Below are 14,136 nucleotides of genomic sequence, written 5' to 3'. Positions count from 1 at the left end.
TGAGCTAAAAAATCATTGCATCCACATGGCGAAATCTAGTCTACAATCCGCTAAAATCACCGTCTCCAAGCGAAGCTAGCTGCAAACATTTTTTTTTGCGACACTCTTAGAATGGAATTTTTGAAGTCAAATGTCCATATATTTAGTCACCATTAAAATCAAAACAACTTTGAAAAGTATTGCTTTTTAATACAAGAGAAGAAATTTTTTTTTTGCAATTTCCGTCGTGAAACTACTTACTTTTCCTGTCATTCTCGAACGACGAAATAGCCTACTTTTCTGACAGAATCGAATGGCAACACTTCTAAAATAAATGCTGAAAAGTTCTACTTTTCCGCACACAAATGGGTACTAAAAAGTTGAACTTTTCAGCACTTGTTTCAAAAAGTAACACTTTTCAACATTTTTTTTATTCAAACGATTTATTAACAGAATACATAAAAATTTGACTTAAAATTTCACTCAATGGGTGTTTTTCGGAATTGCAAAAAATATTGTATGGAACTCGTTGCAAAACTTGATTTTTTCAGCACTCTTCGTATTTATAAAAAAAAGTAGGACTTATCACTCCTGAGCAAGCGTGACATAACATGTATTAACTAAAGGAAAATCGTGACAAAGAGGGGGTGGGTAAATTTCGACAAAAAAAAAGAAATTAGAAATCTCTAGAAATAAGAGCATAAGTTTCTTTTGCACGAATTTTACTGCTACAAACACCGGCGCAAAAAATTAAAAAAAACCCGTCTGCATTCCCCAATCGCCGCAAAATTTGAAGCGAGTGAAAGAACACTTCGCATAGACGCCCTTGCATCCATTAAGTCACTAAAGGTATGGAGCAAAGAGAAATATGAAATTCTAAATAATTAATCATCTACAAAAACCAATAAATTACTCACATGTCTAAACAGCAGATAAAACAGTGCCGCCGTCGCCCTCCTATTCGTGGGACTCCAAATCCCCGGAATGAACATCTTCGGGCAGCTCTCCTCGTCGAACGTTTCCTTCGAGGATGACATACTCGCAGACGAGGTGGTCGCGGCGGCCAACTCCGGCGTCGGTTTGGCACCCTTGGCGCCCTTTTTCGGCGGGTTCTTGATGAGTGCCTTCCACGTACCATCGTTCTGGTTGTAGTGCATCTCCAGGGGTTCGATCAACGGCGGAATCACCTTTTCGACGTTTCCATCGGCATCGAGGACTTCGCTCGGTTCGGTCAGAAACTGGACAAAATCTGCGATGACGTCTTCGGGTGTACGCGAAACGTCCTCTTGGAGTTTCCAAACGTAAGCCTGGACGTCTTTGTAGAAAATGTGCTCGAAGATTTCGTCCTCGATGGGATTCTCGCAGTCAAAGTGCAAGACTTCGAGCATTTTCGGGTTCAGGTGAACCAGTCGCTTCTCCTTAAAGTGCAAATCGTGCTTTTCGGCGTTTTCATTCATCTTTTTGTAGACGTCTTTGTGCACGTGGGGCATAAACAGCGTGATTCCCATGTCCGGAATGTTGGTCATGATTTCGTCAAACACGTGGATGATGTAATCCCGCCGCTTCTTGATGGCCGCTTCTTTCTCGATTCGTTCGGCGTTCTCCTCGATGGCCCGCTTGGCGTCTTCCCGCTCCTGCTCTTCCGGTGTCAACTCGTGGAGTTCGTAGTACTTCCGTTCGACCTCGCCGGCCCGACATTTCAGCTCAATGTCCAGCTCTTCGGTGATCATGTTGATCAGTTTGGGGACATTTGTTCCGTACATGAGATTCACGATTTTAGCATGCTGCAAAAGGGAGGGGGAGGGAAAAAAGCTCATGAATTCGAATAAATTGCTTGATTTTTATTGGTTTGCATTGCCGCGGACGAACGCCGCACACAGTTTTATGGGACAAACATACGACACGGGCCAATAATGATGTCGCCGTTGGGTTGGGTTGGGTTGACTTTGCGTCGCATGCCGTGCATTTTCTCTTAGAATCATAAAAAAGTTTTTTGATTTGTTTGCGAATCGAGCGACTTTATCCAGCCAGGGCCGTGGAAGCGAGATATATCGGTATAAAACAGAGGAATTAGACGAGCATGGGCGGGAAAATAAACAGTTAGTGCAGTCAGAGGGAGTGATTGTGTGGGTGGACTGGCTTTTCCAAATCAATTTTTCAATTTGACTGACTGGTTGATGGGGAACGCGTGACAGGTTTGTAACAGAGTTAAAGGTTACAGTTTGTAAATGAATTCATGTCCTGAAAAAAGCAGCATCTGTTAATCTTCTTTTTGTTCAAACTGCAACAGATACATAATTGAAATAGAAATTGAATGCATGATACACACATATTAAATCATGTCAAACATCATGATTAAATTATCACGTAATTATCATTGAGAAGTTTTTCATGGAAGACATAAAAAATGCGTCCAAACGAACGAATTCGAATAACGAATTCAGGACTTTCCCCAGAAAACCAGAAATAGGAAATTTTCTCAGGCTCTCGAAAATATATTTTTTGTATTTCCATCGTGAAACTATTTACTTTTCTTGTCAGTCTTGAACGTCGAAACGGCATACTTTTCTCTACCGCTGAACATTTCAGCATTAATATCGAAAAGTAACATTTTTCAATATTATTTTGATTTGAACTGTGAATTTACTTAACACATGGATGTATAACATTTTGAAGCATTTTTAGGAATTGCTTAAAATGTTGTAAGCAAGTCATTGCAAAACTCGATTTTTCCAGTACTCGTCGTATTTATCCAACTCGGTAAACCTCGTTGCTTTTTCTTTATGAATATTTTTTAATCTGACAAAATTTAAACAATAAAAAATGCATGTAAAGTGAAATCGAACAAACCTAAGTTCGATATTTTCAAAAGATCATTGATTTTTGTTTCCAAGATATGGTCAATTGAAAACAGAGTTTTTTTTTTAATTGCCGAAAATGGCAAAACTTGGTGCCATAACAGAAGAGATGGTCTGAATTCGGGGTTCTTGAATGTTTTGATAGTAGAGCAATTCTCTACCAAAACCGGAAATGGATTTTATTTGTATTTTTTTATTTTGTCTTCGGCAAAGTTGTAGGTAATTGTTTAGAAAAAAAATAGGTAAACGGAAAAAAATTGCCGATATTTCAATTACCTTTTTTTTTACAAAGACTTAATTTCCAAAAATTTGTATAATTTGATTTTTAATTTTTTTTCCGCAAAAGTGTTTTTTGAAAAAAAAAATGAAATTTTATATATATATACTCCCCTCCCCCCAATTTCTATACAAAAGAAATATTTTTTGTATGGAGCGTGGACAATCACAAAAATCGGACCATTAGTTGCTGAGACATCGGCACTATAAAAAGAAGGGTTGTTTGAGTCAGGCTTAGAAAACTTCAATTTTCATATTTCTTTTTATTTTAGCCGCTGTATCTCAGCAACCATAGGTCCAATCTTCAAAGTCTCAAAACTTTCTGAACCTAAAAAAAAAAAAATTCAGAAATGGTTACTTATGGTCACATTTTTTTAAACTCGAATAACTGCAAATATTTCAAAGAAATCAACCTTTTGGTGGCTATATCTTGAAAACGAGGCGTTTTTTTTTCAAAAATCATCATTTAAAAAAATATCAGTTATGGCAGCAGCCAATTTTTTTACCATACTTCATAAAAGTTGCAAATTTTGTTCCGCTAAAACATATAAAAAAATCTCAAAAACTAAAATATTACAAATTTAAAGAAATTGAGTTTTTGTAAAAAAAAGGTTAAAAAAACCGGCAAGATTTTTGCCCGTGTACAGTCATCCCTCATATTCGGAACAGTTTACGGATCGGCCAATGTTTAACAAATCATATAAAATCGAAAATTGAACATAATGATTTGCTTTTACCTTCATGTGAAAGCTTTTCTTGCGATCTTTCGATCGATGTATAGACCGGCTGTACATTTTTACGTTTTTTATCAAGTTTTCAAAGAAAAACATTGACCCTTGAAATCCACAAATTCGGAACACTTTTTTCTTACGATATAAACAAACTTTTTTTTCTCTCCAGGAGTACTTATTTTTTACAAAATAATGACTTCACACTCTGAAACCAATAAAACTCATGCTTAGTAATGTTTTATGAATGGTCTGATAACTTTTTTATGAAAATATCAGTTAAATTCAGGTGTTCCACAATTGTGGGAGACACAATAACATCCCACAATCATGAAACAGGCAATTTGGAGGCAGTGTTTTGGTGCTCTGGATAAAATAGTCTTGAAATGCAGTTTTTGTTTAGAAAGTATTACTTTCACTAGTGGAATAGGAAGAGAATGTCCAAATAAAGGCTCTAAAAATAGCAGGGTCGGCAGAAATGTTGCATATTGCATTCTATTGACAAATTACCACAAAAGTGTTCCGAATTTGTGGGTGTTCCGAATATGTGGGATGACTGTACATATTGTTTCTAAACAGTCATCATCAATACCTGCAATTTTTCCCAAGACACCAAATTGATCAGTAAATCCCTTCAAAAGTTACAGCTGTTTGAATATTTACGTACCATTTTTTTACGAACAGCTGCCAAAATTGAATGGAGACTTTTATGGGTGAACCAATGACACGAAATGGCTTCTTTGGTCATAGGGAAGGCCCCCACAAAGTTTTAGCCAAATCAAAAAATACAAAAAATAAAAATGGTCGAAATCAGCCGATTCCGTACAGAATTGCTCCACCAAATTTGAAAAAAAGTTGATTTCGAATTTGTACTTCTGTATTTGTACAGTTGTGGGGTCGTAAAGGTCGAGAAGGTGTCCTTTACTTTTGGGACAATGACTGTCAATTATGGTTCTGAATTAAGGGTTCAGAAATAGTCAATTGCAATGAAAAAATAATCACAATAGAGCAACTCTCTACGAAATCGGCCGATTTCAACCATTTTTATTTTTTGTATTTTTTTATTTGGCTCAAACTTTGTGGGGGCCTTCCCTATGACCAAATTAGCTATTTTGTGTCATTGGTTCACCCATACAAGTCTCCATACAATTTTGGCTGCTGTCCATACAAAAATGGTATGTAAATATTCAAACAGCTGTAACTTTTGAGTGAATTTTCTGATCAATTTGGTGTCTTGGGCAAAGTTGTAGGTATTGCCCACTGAGAATTTTGGCTCGAGCCTCGACTCGAGGCTCGAGCCAAAATTCTCAGTGGGTGTTGAGGACTTTTGAGAAAAAAATAGGTACACGGAAAAAAAAATTTGCAGATTTTTTTATCAAAAGTTTTTTCACTAAAACTCAATTTCCCAAAATACGTATTTTTTTATTTTCGAGATTTTTTGATATCTCGATTTTTTTTTGATTAGGTCCTATAAACATATGAAAGACAATAGTTTATCGGTCCTTTTAAAAAAAAACTCTGGATATGTTTTAGGGGACAAAAATCCGCAACTTTTGAGCCATAAAGAAACATGGATGTTTGACATAATATTCCATTCAAAAGGCGTTTTTTCGGAATTGCAAAATATGTTGTAAGCAAATCATTGCAAAACTTGGTTTTTCCAGTACACGTCGTATTAATCCAACTCGGTAAACCTCGTTGCATAAATGTACGACTCGTGCTGATTTTTTATGCGGTTTCTCTTGCAACAAAATGTTGAATGTTTTGATAGTAGAGCAATTGGGTACTAAAGCCCTATGTAAATTTTTATGTACAACGGTAAAAAACACGATTAAAAACCATTTCTGATCACTTTTTTTTTCATTTTAATGCAATTTTTTTTGACAAGACAACATTTTTTCGATGGATCAACTATGGTCCCCTTGGAACGAGCTGTCAAGTAGGAGCTTTTCTGTCAAGAAGGAACGCGAGGTTAATTTTTCAAAATTGATTTAAAAATCCATTTTAAACTCTTTGTGGTCGTACAAAGGGTCATTGTATTCAGAAAAATAAGCTTTATCGCTGTAAACAATAATATCAGCAATCTAAGCTTCATTTTAGGACCCAATTCTCTGCAAAAAATGGAAATGGATTTTATTTGTATTTTTTTAATTGGCTCAAATTTTGTCTTCGCCAAAGTTGTATGTATGATGAGGAATGTTTATAAAAAATAGGTACACGGAAAAAAAATGCCGATTTCACAAAAACTCAATTTCCTAAAATTGCAATTTTTCAGATTTTTTTAATGTGTTTAAGGGGACCAAACTTAAGTCATTCTAACTTTTCAAAAGGGCCAAACATTAAAAATTACGCCCTTTTTAAATGTTATTCATGATTCAAAAAATTTAAAATATTATTTTCGAAAAGATCGTAAAATTTCACGATTTTTTTTATTTTTTTATATTGAAAATCGGACCATTAGTTTGCTTTACTTCTCAATGGCTCAAAAATGGCGGATTTTGGTCCTCTAGAACATTTTAAAAAATCTCAAAAATCAACATCGGCCCTAAAAAATGGAGGGTTGTTTGGGTTAGGCTTAGAAAAGTTCAATTTTCATATTTCTTTTTCCAAGCCGATGTTTCTCAGCAACTAGAGGTCCAATCATCAATGTCCCTTAGGCAATCTTAACAAATTTTTTGAACAAAAAAAATTTCAGAAATGGTCACACTCATGGTCACTATTTTTAAAATCGAATAGCTGCAAATATTTCAAAGAAATCTAACTTTCGGTGGCTATAACTTGAAAACGAGGTACTTTATCAAGAAATCTGTAAAGTACTTTTGGAGTGCAAATTAAAATTTACATAAAAACACAGAATGAATGTATAACATTTCGATTTTTTTTTACGAAAATCACAATTTTAAAAAATATATACTCGGCGGCAAAATTTTTGACCATACTTCTGTAAGGCTCAAAAGTTGCAAGTTTTGGTCCCTTTATAACCCCATAAAAAATCTAAAAAAAAAACAAAAAAATAAAAATTTTGAGAAATTGAGTTTTTGTGAAATAAGGGTAATTTAAAATCGGCAAGATTTTTTTTCGTGTACCTATTTTCTATTAAACAGTCTTCATCAATACCTACAACTTTGCCGAAGACACCAAAGTGACCTTCAAAAGGTACAGATTTTCGAATATTTAGTTACCATTTTTGTATGGACAGCTGCCAAAATTGTAAGGCGACTTGTATGGGTGAACCAACGACACAAAATAGCTTCTTTGGTATTCAACAACTTTGAAAAAAAAGTTGATTTTGCATTTGTACGTGAGAAAATTACCATTAAATAAGATATCAAAATTATATTTGTTAAAAATGTTAGTACAGTCCAGCCTCGATTATTTGATTATCCTCAGAAATTTTACATAAATTTAGAAAATTGTACATAAAAGTACCAAAATTTCGTATCATCACAATTTCAGAGAAAAAACACATTCTATTAACCCTCTACTGCTAAAATTTTTTATTCGAAAATTTGTATTTTTACCGTGTTTTAGAGGTCATTTTGAGCAACTTTTGCTTTACGAAAATTTTTACTTCTCTTGCTTTATGTTTTTCTTGTTTCATTTTTAGTATTTTAATTTGCAATTATTTTCAGTGCGCTGAAAATGTCAGGGGTCATGACGCGAAAATCGGCAACGCTGACACGAATTTTTGAGATCCATTCACTGAACCGCAAAACCGTGACATAAACAAACCCGGCGCAGTCGTGAGTGCCCTAGCTCATTGAGCAGCTGCAATGCGAGGCAGTAGTCGACCAACGCTCATTCGACGTTGCACGCACACACATAAAGAAACAAGTTTTTACACAAAAAGTTCGTATTTATGCGTGTAAATATAATTTTGAATATAAGTTATGGTTGTTTAGGTGTTTTGCACATTCTACAACCATTCAATTGTTTGGAAGTAGTCAAAATAGTGTTTAAAGAGGATTTTAAGAGTCAGTCATATGACACGAATTGAGTGAGTGTAGCTCATTTTTTTACGTCTCTCATTCTCCAGCAGCCGACCGGCACGAGTCAGGCGGCAGTGGTTGAATAGACACAGTAGGCTTGCAGTCACATGCTAGCAGTGAACTGACATTTAGGTTTGCTTCATGTGTACGCTGGGTTGGAAACTTTTTGCAGGCCTGATTATTTTGTTTAGTTTATGTTTGTTTTTGGTAGTTTTTGGCCTACTACCACCTTCTATCATTACATTTTGCCTATCTAATTTTTTCATGTTTTAACATTTTCTGCTATAAAACGGCATCATCAAATTGTTAAAAAAAAAAATGGCTAGAGGCATAGTCTGGGACACTATAAAAAATACTGCACACTTATTTTGACTTAAAATATAGGAAATGTTAGTAAAAAACACAGCCAAATCAAAATCAAACAATCCACATTAACGACCCCCGGGTCTTTTGTGGTCTCTATTGCAAGTTTCTGCTCGAACCTAGGAGTCCGAAGGCTTGAATGGGGAGAGCACCCAAACCTATTTTTACTCCAAGGAACCTTCCACCCCAGTGTTTGAACTGACGACCTTTGGATTGCGAGTCCAACCGCCGCCAGCGATTCCACCGGAGTAGGCTTGGTTTGGTGTGTTGTTTGTTCTTATGGCATAGAGACGACTCGTACACCTGGAATGACTTAACGGCCTAACAACCAATGCCGGGACCGACATTTTACTGGATGGGAATCGCCAATCGTTGGAGCAGATGGGAATCGCCAAAGTAGACCCCTAAAAAATTACATTTTTTAAAACATTGAAAAAGTCTAAAACAAGTCAAACTTCCAACCCATACATTTTCTAAAGTTTTAAGATATCTTTTTTCCAATGCTTCTTAAAGATCAAAAATCGGTTGAAAAATTATTTTTTGGCGATTTTTCAAATCGAACCCCGTCTAAAGGCGGGGTTGGGTTGTAGAGGGTTAATTTCACATTTCTGCTTGACACAAAGTTATTGATGTACCAAACTCAGGTTCCACTTTGATGTGATTCGTCATTCGCATCAAATCACCAATTAAGGACCAAACATGTGCACGATATTTCCCGCAAACATAAACAGACAGCGCAAATGAATTCGTTATTCTCGCAATTCAGAACACATCGAACCAGCAGCTCCCAACCTCAACCATTCAACAACGTTGTTGCACGCAAGATGATGTCACTCCAATAAAACGCTCCACAATCCTTTGCACACTTCAGCAACAGCAGCAGCAGCGTGCTTCGAATATCTGGTGTTCCATGCAAAAGGCATTCCTATCCAAGAAGCACTTTACGTCGCGTGCTCGGTTCAGTTTTGTCGTGTTTACACTGGCATTAATGTAACAAGAGGCACGAGGACGAGGACGAAGCTCTTGAACGAGAAGGAGAGAGATCCCGGGCAAGCCTTCGTCGGAGGAATTTGTGCTGGTTGCGTCCCTGCGGCGTCTTTTGGCTGGCTTCAACCCTTTCACTGGAAAAGACAACGCAGGGGTTGTTGTTGTTGTTGAAGCAACAGTTTCACAAAGTGCGGTTTAGTATACCTTGGGCTGGTGTCTTTTCGACGATGATGATGTAGAAAGGGCAGAGTAGAGCGACTACGTGAACGCACTAAAATCATAATGTCTCTAGTTACAACCGATGAATATAACATCTTGCGGGGTTTCACAAAGCTGTGCGTTTCTAGAACGAACCAATGCTAGTTTTGCATCAAATGGAGCCGGGCTTGGCCCCAATACAAAATATTGCCAGTTGCGTGCGCAATTTTTAGCACTAAATCAGCACTCTAAACTATCGTTACTATGCGAGTGGTGGTGCCTCAAAGAGTTGCTGGTGGGACGTGACCTATGACGACCGACCTAAAGGTTCGGGCAACAGTTAAAATTTGGAATTATACGGAAAACTGTTGACAGTAAAATCGATACCACTTGTCTCCCTCCTGCACTTTTTTGGGGCCACTCTTTACGTTTGATTTAGATTCGGTTGAAACAGTAGCAAAATATACAATCGGAAAGGGAAATTAACTTTTTCTGTGTCATGACTGAATGCTATTAATGCAGGAGGTTGTTTTTTTTTATTTGTTGTTTTTGGTTGCCACTGGGATTAACCTTGAATGGAGTAAATCTATTCATTTTGACTGATGACTTTTCAAGTGGGTTGAACAGAATGACGCACGAGTATTTTTCAGAGTTGCTTGTAAATCTCCTGTAATTCTAAAATTATGTGGTTTCATTGAAAGTTTATTTCTATTAGTTATGATTGTTTAGTTTAAATTTTATCTGAATTTCAATAATTTGGTCAAAAATATTAATAAGCACACTCAACATTTCACGCTGAACCCAGAAGAAGGCAATGTATTTTATTTATATTTTTTATTTGGTTCAAACTTTAAAAGGTCCTTCCCTATGACCAAAGAAGCCTTTTGTGTCATTGGTTCAACCTTACAAGGCTCCTTACAATTTTGGCAGCTGTCCATATAAAAATGGTACAAATATTACGTAGTATTTATTTTTAGATTTTGAAATAAACTCTTTTTATCAAATCTAATTTTCCCAAAATCATTTTTTTAACATATTTTATGAGACAAAAATCGCTTATATCTTTTGAAAAAAAAAAATAATAGTTTTCTGGAAAAAATAGAAATTTCCGTCCAACAAAGTTTTTGACTTCAGATTTGAATGTAAAATCAAATTTGCAATCGAAAAGTACTCCACAGATTTTTTGGAGAAAGTGCACATTGAAAATTGGCATTGGAAAATATGGACATGTTTGGATGAAACTTTTTTTTTCTTGTTTAATTTTTTTATTCGCTGTATTTTAGTAACTAGAGGTCCAATCTTCAAGGTCTCTAAGGCAATTTTATTGGAAATTTTCTGAACTTTTTGAAAAAAAATAATTTATGGGTGGACAATCCGGACACTTTTTTGATAAATTAAAAACGAGATTTTTTTCAGTAAAAAACAATCTTTAAGTGTTTGTATCTATAAAATTGCACACTTTATCAAAAAAAATCTGTAGAGTACTTTTCGGTTGCAAATTTTTACATTAAAAATTGAAATCAAAAAATGTTTCGACCAAGGTTGTTAACGATAAAATTATCGAGGTTCGATAACGATAACGATAGTTCTATCGTTATCGTCCTGACGATCATTATCGCTATCCCGATAATTCTATCGGCGATAACGGACGATAACTTATAATTAATATATTTCTAAAATTGACTAAAACCAACCAAATTATGTTGAATTTTCAAGCTTCCTCTTAGTAAATATTTTTTTGATAATATGGTAAGTTGCAAAGTATGAATACTAAAAAAATTACAAAATACCGTATTTTCTCGAAAATCCTCAAATTTTTATAAATCGCAATATGGGTTTCAAACGATTTGAAATTTTGCATGTATTTTAACTGTTTGAGTTTTTTGAATGAAATACTTAAATTTTCACAAAATACCGTATTTATTCTCTAGAAAATACGGTATTTTTATAATAATACTCATATTTTTACAATTCGCAATGTGGGTATCAAACGATTTGAAATTTTGCATGGTTTAGAGTTTTTTGGAGGAAATACTTAAATTTTCACGAAATACCGTATTTTTTCGAAAATACTCCGATTTTTATAATTCGCAATATGGGTATCCAACGATTCGAAATTGTGCATGTATTAAACCTTTTTTATTTTTTGTCCATATTTCTCTATCTTTGGCTTAAAAGTTGCGATTTTGTCTCCTTAAACATATCAAAAAATCTTTATAAATTACGGATTATGGAACAGTACTTGCTTTATGAAAAAAAGTTACTTTAAAAATTGGAAAAAACGTGTACCTATTTTTTCACAATTCTTTCAAAAGTTACAGACTTTCGAAAATTCACGTACCATTTTTGTGTGAACAGCTGCCAAAATTGTATGGAGATTTGTATGGAAAAACCAATGACACAAAATGGCTTCTTTGGTCATATGGAAAGCGCCCACAATGTTTGAGCCAAATCAAAAAATACAAAAAAGAAAAAATGGTCGAAATCGGCCGATTTCGTAGAGAATTGCTCAAATGTCAAATCGTATGTGCCTTCAGATAATATTCTGCTTCCCTACCATGACAAGAAAAAAGTTTTTTTATTAGGGGAAATATACCCATTTTAATCACTCTAAGCCGTTCAACCAATTCTCCAATTTGCCGTTTTCCACTATTAAATCAACATTTTCAGATGTATCAACAATGGAAAGTTGCTTGCTTACTTTTATTTGAGCTATTGATTACTTTGGAACAGTCAAAAACACTTTATGAAAGCTGTAATTCATGATCAAAGTGCTGATAGGCCGATAATAGAAATATGCTGTAAAAGGGTATAGTTCCCCTAAATGCTTAAAAAAGATCTAGAAATGAAAATTCTAGAGTTTTGTTTTGAAATGGTGACATTAACTTTGAACAATATTGGCAACGGCCTAACCTTAAAAAGCTACTAAATGAAAAGCATTGTATCAGTATATCTGTTTACAGTATATTCGATTTGGCTTCAAAATTATATAATTTTTTCAAAAAGATGAAAAATTTCACAATCGTTTTATTAAAAATTTGTCGGATCAACCATGTAAAAAAAATCTAAAAATTTGACCTGAAAATATTTTTTCCAGTCGCAATTTTTTTTATTGCAAATAAAATTTTGACAGTTGCATTTTTCCAAAACTTTTCAATAATCACTACATTTTCAAAAAATGTTTATGTTGGCCGGAAAAAACGTCTATAATGCACTAAAGCATACAAGTTCGACCAAAAATCGAAGGTTTTTTGTGTAATAAAATGTATAGAGAAATATTGGGTTTTTTTTTCCGTGTACTCATATTTTCTGAAAAATCCTAATCCTAGCCTACAACTTTACCGAAAAAAATAATCAGAAAATCCCATCTGTGGCTTCTCAGAGGGAAGGGAACATTTAAAGTAAGAACTAGAACACAAAAAAATATGCTTTAGTTGAGCGAATCCAGGTTACACATTAGTAGGATATTAACAAAATATTGTTTTGGGAAATGCTACATATTACAAAATGTAAGCAAGATCTGTAATTTTTTTACGGATTTAAAAAAAAATCTGTGGAACTATTTTATGGGATCTTTTATCGAATAAAACTGTTTTTTTTTAAATTACATTAACACTAAACTTACCGAAGCAAACAACCAGGTCGGTTCGCTGTTGTTCCGGAATCTCTTTAGGGCTTCAATGTCATCGGATTTACACTGCGAAAAAAATAAATAGCCGGCAAAGAAGTCACAACGATACACCTTTGAAAGCAGATAATTAAAACAAGATTGATTGCACAGTAGGGTGCCCAGAATATGGGGCTTTTTTTCAAAACCTCGCTCCACAAGCTGAATATTGTTCCTTGACCTATTTTAGGACTCTGGGCCAAATATAAGCAAAATCGGTCATCATTTACCCATTGATACTCAGAGTTGAAGTTTGTATGGGAAAAATCGAAAAAATGTATGGAAAACCCAAGTTTCACAAGTCCAAGTCTGCACGGTGCGCTACTTCCATCCAAATATTCTCAAAAGTGAGATTCTTATTGGAAATTTAATGCTCTACAACTTTGTAGAATATACCAAAGCTGTAAAATACGATCCTGAAAAGTTATTAGCGATTTAAAAAAGTCATTTTTGTATGAAAAACATTTTTTTCCCCAACTTTAGGCTCGGGTATCAATGGGTTAATCTCAACCAATTTTGCTCAAAATTTGCACAGATTCTTAAAATAACCCAAAAAACCGTTTTCCGCTTGTGGAGCAGGGGGTCATTTTTTCTGGGCACCCTATTGCACAGTCCTCCCCTAATTAGCTTTACCCCACTACACCGCGCCTGGGGGAGTCAATCTATAGTAGGACTAAAGCTAAGAACGCTTAACTGCCTTACCACTGCCAGCTGCAGGTTGTCACCGCCGAGCTCGAGCTTGATCTTCTTCAAACTGCTCACCATGCCCGTGCACGGACCGCACCAGTCCGTGTAGATGTCCATCACTGCGGTTGTTTGAGGGAAGAAGGAAAGAAAAGTGTTCCCTTTGAAACACGGTTTGTGGCATTTTGCCCCGGAATCATCAATTCGTTACCCAGAAGACCGTCTCGTTCCAGGAACTTTTCAAACTCTTCGTCCGTGTTTATCTCAGCCTGAAGCTGCTGGACTCCACCTTTCTTGGCCATTTCACTTCCAAAAGCTCACTCTGAATAATTTAGAATCACTGAAAATTTTGACAAAAACGGAAAATCTACGCCGAAAAGTGAAATTCACGTCCAACGGAAGCCAAG

General features: G+C 35.3%; 1 protein-coding gene across 1 annotated transcript in view; it reads right to left on the bottom strand.

Annotated features, from left to right (window-relative positions):
* The window catches only part of LOC6043037, a 17,768-nt gene extending 3,632 nt beyond the window's left edge, over positions 1 to 14,136 (bottom strand). Inside the window, exons 1-4 of the mRNA XM_038257760.1 lie at positions 13,941 to 14,136; positions 13,748 to 13,851; positions 13,004 to 13,075; positions 897 to 1,763 (exon numbers count right to left, since the gene is read on the bottom strand). Coding sequence (XP_038113688.1) covers positions 897 to 1,763; positions 13,004 to 13,075; positions 13,748 to 13,851; positions 13,941 to 14,031 — 1,134 coding nt within the window. The 5' untranslated portion in view covers positions 14,032 to 14,136. The remainder of the gene's footprint in view (positions 1 to 896; positions 1,764 to 13,003; positions 13,076 to 13,747; positions 13,852 to 13,940) is intronic.

This window comes from Culex quinquefasciatus, chromosome 2 (assembly GCF_015732765.1).
Source record: "Culex quinquefasciatus strain JHB chromosome 2, VPISU_Cqui_1.0_pri_paternal, whole genome shotgun sequence".
In the NCBI taxonomy this organism is placed as follows: Eukaryota; Metazoa; Arthropoda; class Insecta; order Diptera; family Culicidae; genus Culex; species Culex quinquefasciatus.
This window is presented reverse-complemented; position numbering and strand designations above follow the sequence as displayed.